At 37.4% G+C, this 19435-nt stretch overlaps 2 protein-coding genes across 3 annotated transcripts; both read left to right on the forward strand.

Moving 5' to 3' along the window:
• Nucleotides 1–3910: 3910 nt before the first annotated feature.
• Nucleotides 3911–6763, forward strand: LOC113730558 (chalcone--flavanone isomerase). The gene is made up of 4 exons (XM_027255301.2): nt 3911–4456; nt 4743–4901; nt 5602–5825; nt 6218–6763. The coding sequence occupies exons 1-4, from the start codon at nt 4348–4350 to the stop codon at nt 6503–6505; spliced, it is 780 nt and encodes a 259-aa protein (XP_027111102.2). The 5' UTR covers nt 3911–4347; the 3' UTR covers nt 6506–6763.
• Nucleotides 6764–8909: 2146 nt separating this feature from the next.
• LOC140034978 (receptor-like protein kinase HERK 1) lies at nt 8910–12242 on the forward strand. Of its 2 annotated transcripts, XM_072073986.1 has the most exons (2): nt 8910–9412; nt 9560–12242. In XM_072073986.1, the coding sequence occupies exon 2, from the start codon at nt 9781–9783 to the stop codon at nt 11962–11964; it is 2184 nt and encodes a 727-aa protein (XP_071930087.1). In that variant the 5' UTR covers nt 8910–9412; nt 9560–9780; the 3' UTR covers nt 11965–12242. The 2 variants fall into 2 exon arrangements, with proteins under 2 accessions (XP_071930087.1, XP_071930086.1); XM_072073985.1 differs by having other exon boundaries at nt 8910–12242.
• Nucleotides 12243–19435: the final 7193 nt, after the last annotated feature.

The following is a 19435-nucleotide window of genomic DNA, read 5'->3' on the forward strand; positions in this document are numbered from 1 at the left end:
AGATAGAGAATATTAGGTTATTTAATTGGATAAGAATTTTGAACATAATTAACAAATAATGGTAGATAAGATAAGGTAGTTGAAATAATTCTATTGATTTTTATCAGAATTAAGCATTCAGTTAGGATTCTTGTGCTGAAAAAAATACACACAGGTTCAGCACTGTTTAACAAGTTCAGCAAATAGATTTTTATTTATCAAACACTCAAAACATCTAAGTGTTTGAAAAAATTCAGATTCAACACTTTTTTATATTATCAAACAGATCCTAAAATTAGGATCGGTAGTAGTAAATAGTAAGCAAGCTCATGGCCGTTCCATTGGCACCGACATTTCAACGGGAAAAGAAGTTTTTATCAATGGGAATACACGTTTGAATGTGGAAGAACGTTAATGTTTACACCCTCTAAAGATGAGCACAAAAATCTTGCACATACAACTTTTTGAGTTAGAGTCAAGCTCTAACTTCGAATTTGGCTCGATTTGAATAAACATTTAAAGTTTACATGTAAAAGGTTTCAAGCTATTCGAATTGAGTTTAATAAAATCTCACTTACATTTAATTTGATGAATTCATAAGTTAAATTTAAAAATAATTTTAAATTCATTAAAATAAACAAATAAATTTGAACATTAGATATTGTTTAATTTGATTAATCTCGTTTTGTACTCTATTTAGGGTAAAGCACCTAGGGAACTATTAATCTATTCTCTTTGTCAAGTTTTAATCCTTAGCCTAAATTTTATCTTAAAGTATCTCTTGAATAATAAAAAATGTATAATTTAAGCATTTTTAGCCATTTTGATTGTTAGTGTAGCTGGAATAAAGGGCATTTTTGTTCGGTCATGTAACGCCGTACGGTTGGGACCAGAGTTAAAAGCCCAACGGAGGAAAACACTTCATTCTTGTCTTCCTGGTTTCACAATTAGATTGCTCCAAAAATATATATATACATAAAATTTCTTCTACGTTCAATTAATTAGTTGACTAGGACACCTGGAGGCTCCAGGGCTTCATCCTTGCTTTAGGGCTATACAAAGCCTCTAGTTTTCCTAGTCGACTAATTAATCGAGCAAAAATAGATGGTAGAAGAAATTTTACGATAATATTTTGGAGCCATGTAATTGTGAAATTTGAAGGCAATTGGTCCAAACCCTGCATTAATGGGATAGAGATTCGAAGGTTCTTTTTTTTTTTTTTTACCCTTTTTTTTATAGTAAAAATATGGGATAGAGATTCGAAGTTTTTTTTTTTCCTTTTTTTTTTTTTTGGTTGTTTGGTTAAAAGATTCGAAAGGTAAGTAAGGTAATAGGTTACAGCATGAAGGGTGTTTGGTAGCTGTGGATTAGATTTGAAGTTTTTTTTTTTCTTTTTTTTTGAATCATATATCAACATAACCCTCACGATAACAACATAATTCAAAACTATGATCTTATTGTAAAAAAAAGTGGTTCATTCATATCAATTGAATCAACGGTCTATTCTTACTAATTAAATTAACTTGCGTCGGCGAAATTGTTTGGTAATACTCTAATGATGCCCCCTTTAATTTTTCTTTCGGGCCTTCTTCGGTAATTGTTTTGTACTACATCGTACAAAATGCTAATCAACTACCAGCGACTATACCAGATTTACTAGGTCATTTGGTTCACGAACCGATTGCGATTCAACCCAGAATGTGATGCAGTCATGAGCGAAGCGTGAAACTACACCCTATTTCGCCCAAATTAGAAATAAAGGACGAGGCCAAAAGGAAATATAAGTAAGCAAGCTGAGATGATAATGATGGAACTTTTTTTTTTTATATATATAACACCCCCAACAATGATTTTTATAAAGGACTTTGATAATGATTTTGAATATCTGTTCAAAACATTTTTAAGGATAAAATAGGTATTTTAAAAAATTTTCACAAGCTTCCTCCAACTTTCTCTCTAATTTGGGAGGAAAAATTTTGTCTACTATTCATCTTCTTAAATCCTTCCATTTTTTCCTTCTTTTTTTTTTCTACTAAAAACTAACAAATGAAGGAAGCCTTGCTTGGATTGCTTGTTTCCGTCAGAAAATATTATCGTTTTCCGTGATCATATTTTATTATCATCTTTTTTCCTCACATATATTAAATTGCTACAGTAATTTTTTTATGAAAAATGACGGAAAATGCAATCCAAACACAACCTTAACTTTCTCTTCTTTTACTTTCTTTTCTGTCCAAATCCTCCACCAAACGAACCCTAATTGCGGAACCTCTTTTCTTTTTCTGTAGCTTCATTGACGACAATAAATCGAGCAACCTCAGATTGGGCTTTCCGCATCGCATCTATGACACTTTTTATCAACACAGCATAAAGAAGTTTTTTCTCAAATTGTTGCAAGACCCCTTTTCCGCCCCCGGCCTATCAATTATGAACAAAAAAGGTGAAAGGAAAATTAATTTGATGCAAAGGTGAAGACCAGAACTGCAGTTCTAATTGCTTCCCTTTTGGTACATGGACCCCAGGTACTGAATTTATGCGAAAATCAAATGTATCGTAAACTACTTAGGGTCTATTTGATAACATAAAAAAGTGCTGAATCTGAATTTTTTTAGACATTCAGATGTTTTGAGTGTTTGATAAATCAAAATACATTTGCTGAACTTGTTAAGTAGTGCTGAACTTGTGTGTATTTTTTTCAGTACAAAAATCCTAACTGAATGCTTAATTCTGATAAGAATCAATAGAATTACTTCAACTACCTTATCTTATCTATCAAATCTACCCTTGTTTATTAATTATATTCAAAATTCTTATATAATTAAAAAATCTAATATTCTCTATCTAATGATTTTCTATTTCACTTTTCTCCCTTTTGAATGACTTTCACTTCTTCTCCATACTTCTCGTATAATATAATTCATCTTTTATATTAATTTGATTTAAAAATAAATATTGTCATTTTCATACCTAACATTTTTAACTAATTAAATCATAGGTTCTATTTCTTTTTTGGATGAAAAGATATAATGGCAAAATTATCAAATTTAACTTATTAAGCATTCAGTTATAAATGTTTATCAAACAATATAAATAGGTTTAGTATTAAATTTAGCAAATTAAGTGTTTCAGTATTCATCAGATTTCAGAATTCAAACTTCAGAATTTAGATTCAGTTTTATCAAACGAAACCTTAGACAACCCTTGAATTATTTCCATTGTTAAGTTTTGGCCCTAATATAAATTTTGTTTCAAAGTATTCCCCAAATGATAAAAAAGTGTATACTTTCCGCCCATTTTAGTCATGAGCGTAGTTAAAATTAAAGGGCATTTTTCTTCAACCATATAATACAGCAATCGAGACAAGAATTAGCAGCCCTAAAGAGAGAGAAGCACATTATTATTCTTTCAAAACCAAAAGACTCATAAAGAAGTTGAAATGGGTTAAGTTTCATGAATTTTGCCTTCCTCCAGGTCTTTAATGAACGGTGCGCGTGCTTACCATACTTTTTATTACATCCAAATTGAGAGATTAAACACCAGCTTTAGTCTAAATTAAGTAATTAAACGTTAATATCCCTAGTTAATAAAAATCAAAACTTAAGGAATGAAATGCGTTTTAACTGAAACAATATAAATTTTAAATTGCCAAAACAATGGGGATGATAAGTGCCATTTTCTCTTCCTTACAAATTGTTTGACGTTTCGATCTAAACCAAGCCCAGGTGCGAAACCCAGGGAGGTTGCTCTGGACCAGTGGGCTAAACATAGCCCACTATTCAACATCAACATCAAAAAGTCAAATCCCCCAAAAGACTTTTGAACGACCTGGTTGGCGAACCCATGGCCACGTTTTAACATCTACCAAACTAAACCCCCTGCAACAGCTGAATCTACTCGTCACTCTCACCTTCATTAATTTCCCCATCAAAATTTCCAAGCTCCTACAGCGAGTTTTCGTGTGTTTGCATAACTTCGCCGGCAGTTTAGCGTCGGTGTCATGGTACTAAGCCATCCTACTCTCTGGGGAAGTACTCTACTGCATTTTTTTTTGGTCCATACTCCCCAGCTATATATATATATAAAAGCCATAACCTGACCCTGCTTTTTTCCAATAACAAGAACATTTTATTGATAACAACAGATATCGTCCATTCCTCCTACTTTCTCACTAACCAGTCCACCCATCTCCAATTCTCCCTCCACCACCCTTCGGTAAATTCTGCCCATCCCAACTAACCCCTTCGTTTTAAACGACTCTATATATAGCGTCATACCACCACAGCACCACTACCACTGCTACAAACTACAAAACTCCCAGACTACCAATTCTTCAAAGGTGCCGCGAAATCTCTGAGTGCTAGTTACAATATGTCCCTCTCGCTCTCCGTTGGTGAAGTTCATGTTGACGGCCACGTTTTCCCTCCGGCCGCGAAGAAGCCTCCTGGCTCTGATCAAAACTTTTTTCTGGGAGGAGCAGGTTCGCTATTTTCACTACTCTCTTTTCAATGTCGTTGGAATGTAATTTTTTGCAATTTCTCTTCTTCTAAGGTTAGTTTTTTTTTTCTTTTTTTTGGGGGGGGGGGGGGGGGGGGGTAACTGGGTAAGTGAAATATTGCTGTGCGGGATAAATGAACAATGGAGAGAGAGCAAAAATGGGGGAAGCAGTTGCGGGACTAATATATAATCCCCTTGTCTAGTGACATTGCACTTTTCGTTAATCAATTAGTATTTAAAAATATTTTTTAATTTAATAATGTGGGCAGGGCCACGAGGATTGGAAATTGAAGGCAAGTTTATTAAATTCACGGCTATTGGAGTTTACTTGGAGGAGACCGCCATTCCGTCACTGGCCGTTAAGTGGAAGGGCAAGACTGCAGAGGAATTAACGGAATCCGTTGAGTTCTTCAGAGACATCGTTACAGGTGGCGACGCCTTCTATATCTAATTTCATCGTTGTCGCATCGCATGGTTGATATCGGTCTATCCCGGGCCAGCCTAAATTGCAAATCACCACCATTCCAAATCTATTAAACTATGTCGTTTTTGGTAGTTTGGGATTAAAGGGTATTTATGTAATCTCATTGATGTTGAAACACTCGTAGTTAGCGTGTGAGTTTTGTTGTTCTTGACTCGAGGGAAAAAAAAAAGGTCTCTTGGGCCTGGCTCAATAACTACCCAGTACTAAGTATAAATTAGTTTGTCAACCCATGACGTGACGTCACGTGGGCGGGCAAATGATGGATCGGGCCAGCCTTTAACCAATTGTTTCTGCAGATAGCCTGCTGGTGTTGGACAATCGGTCTATCTGACCAATTTCTGGAGTAGGATCTCTGTCTGCTAGAAAAAGTGTACAGCTTTCGATCTGAAACAAGTTTATCCCATGGCTAAGCTACCGTCGGGTGACTTTGTCATCTCTTCCTTTGATTCCTCCCCTGCTTGCAGATTTGAACTAAGGAAAAAGTTCGATGTGCTCGTGAATAATTGATCGAGCATTATAGTTAATTTTCGTAGCGTTCAGTTGAATGAATTAGTCAACGTTCATTTATACTTTTGGAACTGTTGCATATTTAGAAGGTCTTGAAATTGATCAATGACGGTAGTACTTTGCCTGCGTGCTTTTAGGTCCCTTTGAGAAATTTGTAAGGGTGACGATGATCTTGCCCTTAACGGGTAGGCAATACTCAGAGAAGGTTGCCGAAAATTGCTCTGCTTATTGGAAGGCAGTTGGAATTTACACTGATGCAGAGGGTAAAGCCATTGAAATGTTCCTTGACATCTTCCAGAATGAGTCCTTCCCACCTGGAGCCTCTATTCTGTTCACCCAGTCACCTCTGGGATCATTAACGGTGTGTAGTTATAATTGCTGAACAAGGTTTCCTTTTTCGTTTCTTTCTGCCTTTCAGCTGATGTTAGACAGCAATAGACATATTATTATAAGCTTCCTCGTTGATGCTTGATATGGTAACACGATGCTTGCTTTCCTGGAGATCTTGCCATGCTTGCTGAATTTAAGAACACTAGTAAGATCCACAAAGCTATATTTGCTGGTTCCGTGATGTTTGCATTGTTGGCAATGCCAGGTACAGTTGAATATCTGAAGTAACCACGAGATGTTTAAACTGCTCGCTCAATAGGCATAGGGAAAAACTTTTACGGATGCCCATTTTCTGATTTGCACTATGTACATCTTGCATCAAACTGGCTAAAAGCAAAGTTTGACTTCTTCTTGCAATTACAGATTAGCTTCTCGAAGGATAGTTCAATACCTGAGGTCAGCAATGCAGTTGTGGAGAACAAGCTACTGTCAGAAGCGGTGTTGGAGTCCATAATTGGCAAAAATGGTGTTTCACCTGACACAAAGAAGAGTTTGGCAGTACGTTTATCAGACTTACTGAAAGTGTTTGACAATAATAATAATAATGTCACTGCTGATAATAAGAAACTTGAGGCCGACGGGGCTATTGCTGCGGAAGCCCCGGACGAAAAGCAGGTTAATGGCGTGCAAGTTCCAGTACAAGTACCTTAAGCTGAATGTAATTGTACTGGAACTTTCTATTGCATTCTGCTTTGGAAGAGTATAAATGAAGTCTCTTTCCACGTCTTCTTGTAGATCAGCTTCTACTATGTACTTGAATAATAGTTACAGAGTTGATATTGTCATGGCTTTACCTATCTTTAGCTTGCAGCCATATTGTCGCTGAAAGCCTCATGGCATAGTGCTCAATTGTCAACTAACATATCTGAGACATGCTCATATTTAATAAATTATATATATTAATTTTCAGTGTGCAAGTTGTTGATCCGGAACCGGAAGTTGTCATCTACCTGTTGATCTGAAAGTTTTCATCTAATCATCGAAGAAGCTTGGTCTAATTATTAGCTCATTAGAAAAAAAAAATATTAACATGGTTATTTATTGGTTTGTCAAATAAAAAACTAATTATTTTCTCTGGAGTTGTTAGCAGACATCTTTTCTATAATTTGGTCCCCCTAAAATTTAAATACGTGCTAGCTTAGTTTACTGACTCTTGGTTTGGTTAGCGTTTGACACTAGCCATCGTCGCGATAAGGCCGGTTCAACTAAAAGGGGGGGGGGGGGGGGGTACAGCTAGATGGGGAACATGCGCAGGGAAGGGGGAAAAGACTGCTGAAAATTTGGATCGTAGTTTTCTGACAAAAAATTTGTGTGTTTTTATAAGCACACTATTCAATTTGCTTTTTTATTTCACATTCATTAAATCGCTACAGTATACTCTTATACTAAAGGTCCAAAAAATAGCAATTCAAACGACACAACCTTAATGCCATCTTAGCCACTGCGTCATTCTCAAGCTAAAATCCAACCTTGCAATATATTAGAACCAATAATATAGAAGTTTTGTGCAACCAAAAAATTGTAAAAGAAGATGCGAGGAGTGTAATGAGAGCAGACTATTTTCAAGTAATAAAAAAGATTTTTCTAATTGCAATAGCAACAATGAAAGACTGCATTTCTGTCTTACTAGTTACTACTACTATGAACATAAAATTTTACCTTTTCCCCTTTCCCTTTCGTGGCACGACTGGAGTACTGGGGATCTGGGATTGTTTAGGCCAAAAAGTAGAAAAGGAAGAAAGAGGCCAAAAAAAAGAGCTCCCAGTCATCACTCATCACCATCAGGCATAAACGCGGTTCCCGCTATTCACGTAAAAGAGCTCGATAAAAGTCCATATACTAGAGAGAAAACGCGTACACATCATCCATGGGCAGGAACGGTTGTCAGTGCAATAGTTCCAGAAGTTTGTGTTTATTTTGCACATGACGTAATATCATTTGTACATAATATGACATTAGAATAACAGTGAGTAACACTAATACAATATTTTGTGGATTCCACGCATGTTAAAATCTAGACTTTACAAATTTTGTTGGCCAAATCTTAGCCATTAACTGCCCCTCTCCCTAATGATAGACAGTAATGACAAATTTGCAGGTATGCACAGCTGCTGACTCCGCCGCTACAAAATTATGGTCCTCCAAAAAGCATCACGGAACGCCGGTCACTGCCCAGCCTTCTAAGGCTTCTAAGGCTTCTAAGGCTTGGGGTCAACCTTGACCTCCCACCAAAAATTATGACGGTTTTCGTGGATCATTTTCGATGAAATTTTTATTCACATCATGTTCCTTTCTCCTTTCCCTAGATTATGTTAGTTTAGATTAGAGGAATCATATCATTGTGACAAAAAAAAAAAAAAAAAAAAAGAAGCATCACGGAACAACCATTGCTCAATAGCCACTAAAAAGGAACAAGTTTCTTTTTGAATTGTAGATCGAGGTTCAAATCTCACTTACAATGAAAAAATTTAAAAGTGATGTCAAAGCACTTCTTTGATCTGTATAAAAAAAAAAAAAATCATCACGAAACCCTCCCCCTCCTTCCCCCAGTTTAACCTTACTGTTTAATTTAATGTTAATCACTCAAACCAAACCATTATGCTGCTTCTCTACCTTATTCACTTGCTCACTCTCATAGATCATTTCCAATGAGGTAGAATAATAGTGTGTATTTATCCTTTTAGAGATGATTGGATATAAATGTTAAAATCACAATTGAAAATTATTTTGCTTTCTTTTCTCTCTTATCTTTTCCAATTGAGATAGTGATGAAAGTCAAATTCCAACATATCAACTGCAGGAGGATGGATTGATGCACATTACCGCATAGGTTGACATTTTTTTTTTTTTTAATGATTTTAGTGTACTAGGTTAAAGAATCAATTGTTGATATGTTATCGTTCAATTAGTAAGGTTATTGGCTAAAATTCAATGTCACTCTTCTTTTATCAACAGAAAAGTCTATGCGTGCCACCAACCTCGCCCCCACCCTCCAATATATATATATATATATATATATATATAGTGTATCAAATCTCTCTTCTGTCTTTCCAAACTTCTGATTCGTGCTTTGTTTAATTCATCATGGTACTAGGAATAAACATGTCAAGTGCCATATGGAACAGGTGACCCCCCTTCTCAATAGCTGTCTATCATTTTGGATTACTGTGGAAGGCAAAATCATACTACATGATGAGTTGAACCCTTGACTTTCGTTATCATTTAACAACTTTTGGTTCCTTAATTGTCTTCTGACGGATTTGTCAAATAAAACATGCTCGCCAGTTTAGTTTGAATGACTATCCAAGTCAGTAAGAAAAATCAAGGGTTGTTATCGATGTCGACAAAAGTGATGTGAACACCATAAATGCTAGTCTTCCAAGGGTAACAATTCCATGGACCAAGCGCAACGGTTTCCGTGCCTTTTTCTTCCTTTCTCCCTTTGTCAAAAGTTGAACAACAAATTCTCTGTTTTCTCGTATGGTATTCTTTGTTCTTCTGTTCCAGAAATACTACTTGAATTTCTCTCTATCCATTGATGCTCAAGTGTGATCAAAGGTGACCCTTCTTTTGTCTTAAGATTTCTTTTTCTTGATTTGATTGCTTTCAGTTCATTGTGCACTTCTTTATGCATGATGAGAATCAGCACGTATCAATTCCTTATCAGAGTGTTGTTACCTTTTTGTTTGGTTCTTACTTCGTTAGAATTTGATCCTGAGGATAAGTATTTAATTGACTGCGGATCACTTGATGATACATCTGTTGGTGATCGGGTTTTCTTGGCTGATAGCCTGAATTCCAGTACTCTTTCAACCCCAGAAAAGATATTCCTCAATGCAAGTTCAAATTCTATACCATCCACCTATGGTAGAGCTTTGTATCGGACTGCAAGAATTTATAATGGAACCTCCCGCTACTCATTTACAATGAAGAAAACAGGGAGGCACTGGATTCGTCTCTATTTCTTTCCCTTCGTTAATCAGTATCTCAATCTGAGCACTTCTAAATTCTCTGTTTCCGCTCAAAATTTCACTCTTTTGAAGGATTTCCAGCCATCAGGTGCCCCTACAGTTAAAGAATACTCACTGAACTTGACTGACAACATTCTGGTCTTAACCTTTACTCCTTCGACCAATTCTTTTGCTTTTCTCAATGCTTTAGAAGTAATTTCACTCCCTAATGAGCTGATCCCTTCTGGTGCTAAAACTGTTGATTCAAATGGAGAGAACCGAAATCTAGAGAGGCAAGCTCTGGAGACGGTGGCCCGGATAAATATGGGTAATGAAACAGTACCTCCTCAAAATGATACCTTGTGGAGACTTTGGACATCTGATTCTACATATTTGGCAAGTTCTGCTCTTGTTGTGTTTGTATCGAATATTGGATTTGTCAATTACTCAAGCGGAAGAGTTAGTGAGAATATTGGTCCCTTTTCAGTCTATGGCACTGCCACGAAACTGAATACCGCCTCAGATGAACGTTACATGATCAACGCAACCTGGCTGTTCCATGTAGATCATGGTTTTGATTACTTTGTCCGTTTCCATTTCTGTAATATATTGAATCCTGTTCCTGATAATCTATACTTCAATGTTTTCCTGAATTATGACTTTGCTGCTAAAGATCTTAATCTGAGCACTTCTGGTGTCCCTCACTACATGGATGTTGTAACAAGGGCAGATAGTGTTGATCAGCTGAGCGTGAGCATTGGTACGTCAAGTGTGCAGAATGCATTGCCAAACGGGATTCTTAATGGTCTGGAAATCATGAAAATAAGCAATTCTAAGGACAGTCTTGATGCTTCAGATGCTGAAAGTCAGTTCAAGGCAACAACTTCCAAGTCAAAAGTGTGGGTGTATGTCGGTTCTGCTCTTGGGTTGTCAGTTATTGTGATCGTCCTGGTTTTGGTTTTTGCTCTTCTTTGTAGAGGGAGAAGGCGCAAGCACATGGTTCACTCGACATTGGACCAGTATGCTATGACAGGAGTGAGTACAGAGGAGAAGGAACATTCCATTGAATCCTCAATCATTTCACAATCAAAGAGAGGCTACCGCTTCCCCTTTGCTGCAGTTCAGGTAGCAACAGACAACTTCAGTGAAAGTCAACTTATTGGTGTTGGGGGATTCGGAAAAGTTTACAAGGGAGCTTTGAGCGATGGCACAAAGGTGGCCGTTAAGAGAGGATTTCCTCAGTCCAGACAAGGTGTTGCGGAATTCAAGACAGAAATTGAGATGTTGTCCCAATTTCGTCACCGCCACCTTGTTTCACTGATTGGATATTGTGATGAAAGAAACGAGATGATCATAATTTACGAGTACATGGAGAATGGAACCCTCAAGGATCATTTGTACGGATCAGACCAACCAAAACTAAATTGGAGACACAGGCTTCAGATTTGCATCGGGTCGGCTAGAGGACTTCACTATCTGCATACTGGATCCAATAAGGCAATCATTCACCGTGATGTCAAGTCTGCAAACATCCTTCTTGATGAGAACCTAATGGCAAAAGTTGCTGATTTTGGAATATCCAAAACTGGACCTGAGTTTGACCAGACTCACGTTAGTACAGCCGTAAAAGGAAGTTTTGGTTATCTTGATCCCGAGTACTTGACCACACAACAATTGACAGACAAATCAGACGTCTACTCTTTTGGAGTTGTAATGATTGAAATTCTCTGTGGAAGGCCTGTTATTGATCCATCACAACCAAGGGAGAGGGTAAACTTGGTGGAATGGGCAATCAAGTGTTTCAGCATAGGAGAGATGGAAGCACTTGTAGATCCTCATATTGAAGGCCAAGCGAAACCTGAATCTTTAATGAAGTTTAAGGAGACAGCTCTAAAATGCTTGGCAGATCTTGGTGCTAACAGACCTCCAATAGGAGATGTGCTATGGAATTTGGAAGCTGCCCTTCAACTTCAAGGAAGTGATCAAAGGGAGGGCAATGAGCAATCAACTAATCTCTATTCAGAGACTAGAGTCTCTACAGCACAATTTAGCATGGGAAGTGTAGATGGTCTTGCCGGGGTATCAATGAGGAGGGTGTTCTCCCAAATGGTCAGAGCTGAAAATGCTGTAGATCAAAGCCAGAAAGATACTAATATATGATCATTAAAAATAGGAAGCCTAAAACTCTAATATTCTTGCTTGAGGTATTGCGTAGGACTGTGTACAAAGAAAGAGATCGCCATGACCTCTATTTGACTGATTCAACAACCATGTCAATGGAGTGTCGCAGGTTTATTACAGCTTTATAGTGGAGTTTTTGTCTGATTATTCTAGAAGCTAGGTTGGCCTTTCCAACCATTTGTATGCTTGTTTGCGATTTATTACAACAAATCATTGCCTGCGAGAATAAAAGTGTAGCCAAGCCCATTGGAGCAAAACTCCTGTCCTTTTTGAGACCTTGTTATCATGGCCACGTTAATCGAGGATGAGTTTTAGATTGTATTTTTTTATTATATGAAAACTACTGCATAATAATCCATCAATCAATCATAAAAATTGTAAATTTCTCATACAAGTTTTTGCTCAGATAATCGACAAATTGCGCCTACATTTAATCTATTATATATAGTTTTTATATTGATATAAGAAATAATTACTCTGCTACACTCAGTAATTTAACCAAATCTCTAGTTTCTAATTAGAGATGACCTATAGTGATCCAATCATGCAAAATTTTGACCGAATTAATTTGCCAGTAGTATTAAAAAAGTGTAGCTATCATTTCTTTGATGTGACAATACAAATAATAAATTCTACAGAGAATGGAAGCAAACATGCTTAGTTTTAAGTAATAACAGTCCCAAACTCAACTTCATTCATTTAAAAATTTCAATATAAATGTCAAATTTAGCACCTGAAGCGCGCGCGCACACACACACACACAAAAAAGAATGAATGAACACTAACTGCAGGAAAAGAAACTTGGAGAAAATTTTTCTTTGAATATGCTTTGGGACTTGGTATCTCGTTTTCGTTTATTGACAATGCAAAGTCAAAGCTAATTTATTTGTTTATTTTAGAAGTTAGATGTTATATTCATGACCAAAATATATCCCAAAAACACCTTTAAAATGCCACCAAAAATATTTCCACTAAAATATTTTCATATGTATTATTATAGTAAAATATTTTAACATCTTATCCAGACGAAGCCATATGTTTTTGTATCTCAAGGTTGTGATGTTCCCATTTCTCTTATATATGCGCGTGAAACTGAAGATTTTAAGCATTCTCAAGCGATAGAGCTAGAACTTTCTCATAGATGCATATATTCGTCCAAATAACACTTATGATAGACGAAAATTATACAAGGGCACACAGGCTATGCGAAAGAGGTTTTTTTTTTGGAAAAAGGGTTGTTGCACGCTGGCCATGCACACAGGCTATGTGAAATAGGTATGATCGCAAGTTTTGTAGCTCGGGGTCCCACCACCACCGATCTCTTATTTTTGGAAACAACGGGAGGCATCGCTAGGTTTTTTCTAATTTAAATTACACTAATTTCTTTTGTCACCGGAACAAAACAAATTCTTAATATGCGTGATTTTCTCATATTGCAAGATTTTAACATTGTTCATATATGTACCTTTAGAATTCGGAAGTTAGAGCACTTTTTTATGTATAAATCAAATTATACAAGGGCAAAATTTGAAAAGATAATATAATCTCTCTCCTCCAATGTAATTTACATATAAGTGCTGTTATTTGCTTTGATAGTGAATTATTTACAAAAATTTATTTACTTATATCATTAATACATTTTCTAACCACCTTTTTTATCTCACATACATCATATCAAAAAAGTGTTACAATTTCTTTCAAAAAATTATACCAAATAATCTACTATCCAAACACGTCTATGTTAAACAAATTATCATTCCAAGGGAGTCATGTGAGATTTTTGAAACTTCAAGAGTATTAAGTGGTATTAGGATAAATCTGAGGGAAGGTTTCTAAAATTAACCCTAATAGATAAGGTAATGGGATGATAAGAGAACAGAAAACGTATCTGCACCGTTAGACTTGGTAGTTGGTACAGCTAGTGCAATACAGTTGAATATTGGTACTATTTTAATCTAGGGTATTTCAGGAATTTTATTTAAAAACTCTTAACATAGCTAAATTATTTTTGTGCATCTTCATCGGATTTGAGCAAAATATTGAAGTATTTTGGGGGAAGGCAGAAACGCGGCGTTTTGTTTAGTAAGGATTCAAAATACCGTTAAGTCGGTGAGTGACCGAAACGGAATTGGGGCCCCCGTCAAGATTAGTAATAACAGAATCATTTCTCTCTCTCCACTATTTCTCTCTCTCTCGTATCTTCTTCCCCTTATTTCCTCTGCTCTCTGATCATAACACAACACTACCTAGCCAATGGCTTCTCGCATTTTTCTTGGCAGAACCGTAGTTCTTGGCAGAACCGTGGCTCGTCAACTCCAAGGAGGCTGCCAGCCCTCCATCGTCGGCCACAATGTCTACTGTGCGGAGGAAGTTCTTGAAATCGATGAACCTGCTAGACGGATTGGTAAATTGTTGACAAATTGTTATCAATCTTTGGTGAACGTCCAAATGGTTAACATATACAACGGTAAAGGGGGTAAATAAATAATAGCTTGGTGATATATTTAGCAAAGGAAACTAGTTGACAGGGTATGCCTTTGAATGCAGCAAATTTGACCAGTAACATCAAGGTATGATTTTGGCTTTTGGGTGAGGAGGCAAACTTCAAATGAATGGGAATGAACCCTCCCTCCACGTTCCTGTGGAGAGGCGGGCACCGGACTCTGCCGCAGTAATCCTCCATATTTGACCAATACGTAAAAAAATTATTGCGTTCTCCGTGAACACATTTTTTACAATCCAAACACAACCTAAGAGGAAAGTCGACAGAAAAATCCTGTCGAAAAAAAAAATCCTTAGTTTAGTTTAAAGGGGAGAGGAAGTCGATGAAAAAACCCTGTCGAAAGAAGTTGATTGAAATGACGGCCACCACAATAAAGTGTCAAAGTATACCGCAGAGCAAAGTTGAGAATTTGCTTGGTACCAAAAATAGAAATTTCTCATTTGAAATTGAAAACGCAGGAGTAGTACTTTACTGTTAACAATAAAACTTGCTCCTCCAACCCAGGTTAGGGAGTCAGTTGTACACGGTATCCTTCCTTCTAATACCCTATCTATCCCCTATCTAGCTGGCTGCTGCTGCTGCTGCTTACATAGCACACCCGCTTCCGCAGAGTCCAGGGTCAGGGCTCTCACCCGACCAAAGGCCAATCCACACCGCCGGCCGACAAACAACAAAAGAACCAAAAAATTTTCAGGTTAATCAAGGAAAGCCCAGCTTCTGAATTGCAGAAACAGGCTCCTTTAAAAATAACAAAATAGTGCTTGGGAAATGTGTTCATGGAAAACAAATAATAAAATAGAGATCAATTTAAAAATAAAAAATAAAACATGGAGATCAGTTAATATAATAATGCCACCCACAGATACTGTAAACATGAACATGCATTCAAAATGCAGAAACTGAATGCACATTCATAGAAAGTACAAAATAAGTCAAATTTGAACTCGTATGATGCTAGATGTTCAAGAGCCCAACAAATGGGTTCAGTAAGTTCGATGGCAACCTCAATACTACAACCATAAGGTGAACCAAAACTCAGCTAAAAAGGTTAAATACAAAATTTGACTAACTAGATATAGGAGGAAGAGGACTAGTAAGATGTCCACCTAAGAAATATGATATCAAAATTAACTAGTGCCTAACTAGAAGTACACATCTTTGAAAAATTGCTATCCAACCCGTATGTGATTTTACAAGAACTCCAACGGTAAGACAATTGCTTAATACCCAAAGCAATTTAAACTTACTTATTGATCTAACTTTTGTAAAAAATTTAATTAAAACTTCAGGCAAATATGAAAATTTAGCCAATTTTGGAGAAATGTACCCAAATTGGGGAATTGCCGGGCAACTCACGCGCTTTATCTGCTATTGCCTACCGGTACATCTTTTACAGGTTAGCTCCCATTGCAACGCGTCAGGTGATAAATAACGTAACGGGACAAAAGGCAAGTCATGTACGAATGATCGGACAACAGTTAACGTATATCCACCATTTTGCTTGGTTTTTAATATTGTATGGTAGAGCTAGTATAACCCCGAGGAGTATTGGACTACTATTTTAAATTTAAGGTATTCGAAGGGCTAGATTTTCTTTAAAAACCTTTAACATATTAGCCCACGGCTACCTTTTGAAATTTTTGTACAAAAAAAAAATATTATAACCATTTGATGTATACAAAATAAAAGGATGATTGAAATATGTGTCTACGAAAAATCTAAAATTTTTTTTAGAGTGCTTTCCAAACAACATATTTGAATAGTAACGGAACAAAATGTTTTTTTTTTTTGATAAGGAAGTAACTGAACAAAATGTTAAAATGTGGTTATCTTAAATGTGATAATTAAAATCATGTCAAGAAATGGAGAGTTATAAATACGCTAATTGGCAATCATGTACTAACCATTCTTAGTTCATGTAATAAGGAGTTTAATATGCCCCAGGATCTTGCAATTCTAGTCTTGTGAATCAAACCATCGCCGAAAGAGATTCAATAGTGCTCGACCTTAGATCAATCGAACTTCGGACACTGAAGATTTTATTAGAAAAAGAAAATACAATTGGCCGTCACGTTAAGAAACTACATGCACTTCTTTGATCTGGATTATTTTGTTCAAATATTGGACTACCGTGAGTTAAGGTATATATTTATTAAGAAAAAAAGGGTATGTATGAAGACCGGATTATTTTTTTCAAATATCGGACTAAAAGGTACATATATGAACAATGTTAAAATCTTGCAATATGAGAAAATCACGCATATTAAGAATTTGTTTTGTTTCAGTGACAAAAGAAATTAGTGTAATTTAAATTAGAAAAAACCTAGTGACGCCTCCCGTTGTTTCCAAAAATAAGAGATAGGTGGTGGTGGGACCTCAAGCTACAAAACTTGCGATCATACCTCTTTCACATAGCCTGTGTGCGTGGCCAGCATGCAACAACCCTTTTTCCAAAAAAAAACCTCTTTCGCATAGCCCGTGTGCATGGCCAGCATGCAACGGCCGCCCATATCCTCTCCGAGCATATCCTCTTGCAGTGAGGAGCACCAAAACAGATAGTTGTTACAGTGACCAGAGATCACACTGACCATACCAAAAACGGCTCATAACTTCCGAAAGGCATAAAAAAACGCTCTAACTTCTGAATTCTAAAGGTGCATATATGAACAATGTTAAAATCTTGCAATATGAGAAAATCACGCATATTAAGAATTTGTTTTGTTCCGGTGACAAAAGAAATTAGTGTAATTTAAATTAGAAAAAACCTAGCGATGCCTCCCGTTGTTTCCAAAAATAAGAGATCGGTGGTGGTGGGACCCCGAGCTACAAAACTTGCGATCATACCTATTTCACATAGCCTGTGTGCATGGCCAGCATGCAACAACCCTTTTTCCAAAAAAAAATCTCTTTCGCATAGCCTGTGTGTATGGCCAGCATGCAACGGGCGCCCATATCCTCTCCGAGCGTATCCTCTTGCAGTGAGGAGCACCAAAACAGATAGTTGTTACAGTGACCAGAGATCACACTGACCATACCAAAAACGGCTCATAACTTCCGAAAGGCATAAAAAAGCGCTCTAACTTCTGAATTCTGAAGGTACATATATGAACAATGTTAAAATCTTGCAATATGAGAAAATCACGCATATTAAGAATTTGTTTTGTTCCGGTGACAAAAGAAATTTGTATAATTTAAATTAGAAAAAACCTAGCGATGCCTCCCGTTGTTTCCAAAAATAAGAGATCGGTAGTGGTGGGACCCCGAGCTACAAAACTTGCGATCATACCTATTTCACATAGCCTGTGTGCATGGCCAGCATGCAACAACCCTTTTTCCAAAAAAAAACCTCTTTCGCATAGCCTATGTGCATGGCCAGTGTAGTGGGGCAAATCCACGCATGACACGTGTCAGCTCGGTAGTTTACGCATGTCAGTTCGGCGTTAGGAACTACGCAGCTCGCACATGCCAGCTCGGCTGTGTCAATGGCCACCTCGCTGGGCCTCGTGGGCCGTCGCCTCCGAACACTTAGGGGCCGTCGCATAAAACCCTAAGGAGACTCCGAACCCTAAGGGGACTTTGACTCCCATAAGGAAACTACCACCCATTCGGCCCTATATAAGCAGCACCATAAGACCACACAAGGTACGCTTACACAAGTATTCTATACGATTACCCTATTCACAAGCTCTACTGACTTGACCGTCGGAGCAATTCCGGGGACACCAGTCCCGCTTTCCTCCTTTCTTTGCAGGACCCTTAGCTCGGATCAATCTCTCAGGTCGGCAGCACCCGACCAGCTCGGCTCGCAGCAGTACAGCTCGGATCTGGTTTTTGGCAGTCACATCAGCCAGAATGCAACGGCCGCCCATATCCTCTCCGAGCATATCCTCTTGCATTGAGGAGCACCAAAACAGATAGTTGTTACAGTGACCAGAGATCACACTGACCATACCAAAAACGGCTCATAACTTTCGAAAGGCAAAAAAAAATGTTCTGACTTCTGAATTCTAAAGGTACATATATGAACAATGTTAAAATCTTGCAATATGAGAAAATCACGCATATTAAGAATTTGTTTTGTTCCGGTGACAAAAGAAATTAGTGTAATTTAAATTAGAAAAAACCTAGCGATGCCTCCCGTTGTTTCCAAAAATAAGAGATCGGTGGTGGTGGGACCCCGAACTACAAAACTTGCGATCATACCTATTTCACATAGCCTGTGTGCATGGCCAGCATGCAACAACCCTTTTTCCAAAAAAAAACCTCTTTCGCATAGCCTGTGTGCGTGGCCAGCATGCAACGGCCGCCCATATCCTCTCCGAGCATATCCTCTTGCAGTGAGGAGCACCAAAACAGATAGTTGTTACAGTGACCAGAGATCACACTGACCGTACCAAAAATGGCTCATAACTTCCGAAAGGCATAAAAAAACCCTCTAACTTCTGAATTCTAAAGGTACATATATGAACAATGTTAAAATCTTGCAATATGAGAAAATCACGCATATTAAGAATTTATTTTGTTCCGGTGACAAAAGAAATTAGTGTAATTTAAATTAGAAAAAACCTAGCGATGCCTCCCGTTGTTTCCAAAAATAAGAGATCGGTGGTGGTGGGACCCCGAGCTACAAAACTTGCGATCATACCTATTTCACATAGCCTGTGTGCGTGGCCAGCATGCAACAACCCTTTTTCCAAAAAAAAACCTCTTTCGCATAGCCTGTGTGCATGGCCAGCATACAACGGCCGCCTATATCCTCTCCAAGCATATCCTCTTGCAGTGAGGAGCACCAAAACAGATAGTTGTTACAGTGACCAGAGATCACACTGACCATACCAAAAACGGCTCATAACTTCCGAAAGGCATAAAAAAGCCCTCTAACTTCTGAATTCTAAAGGTACATATATGAACAATGTTAAAATCTTGCAATATGAGAAAATCACGCAT

This window comes from Coffea arabica, chromosome 2c, assembly GCF_036785885.1.
Source record: "Coffea arabica cultivar ET-39 chromosome 2c, Coffea Arabica ET-39 HiFi, whole genome shotgun sequence".
In the NCBI taxonomy this organism is placed as follows: domain Eukaryota; kingdom Viridiplantae; phylum Streptophyta; class Magnoliopsida; order Gentianales; family Rubiaceae; genus Coffea; species Coffea arabica.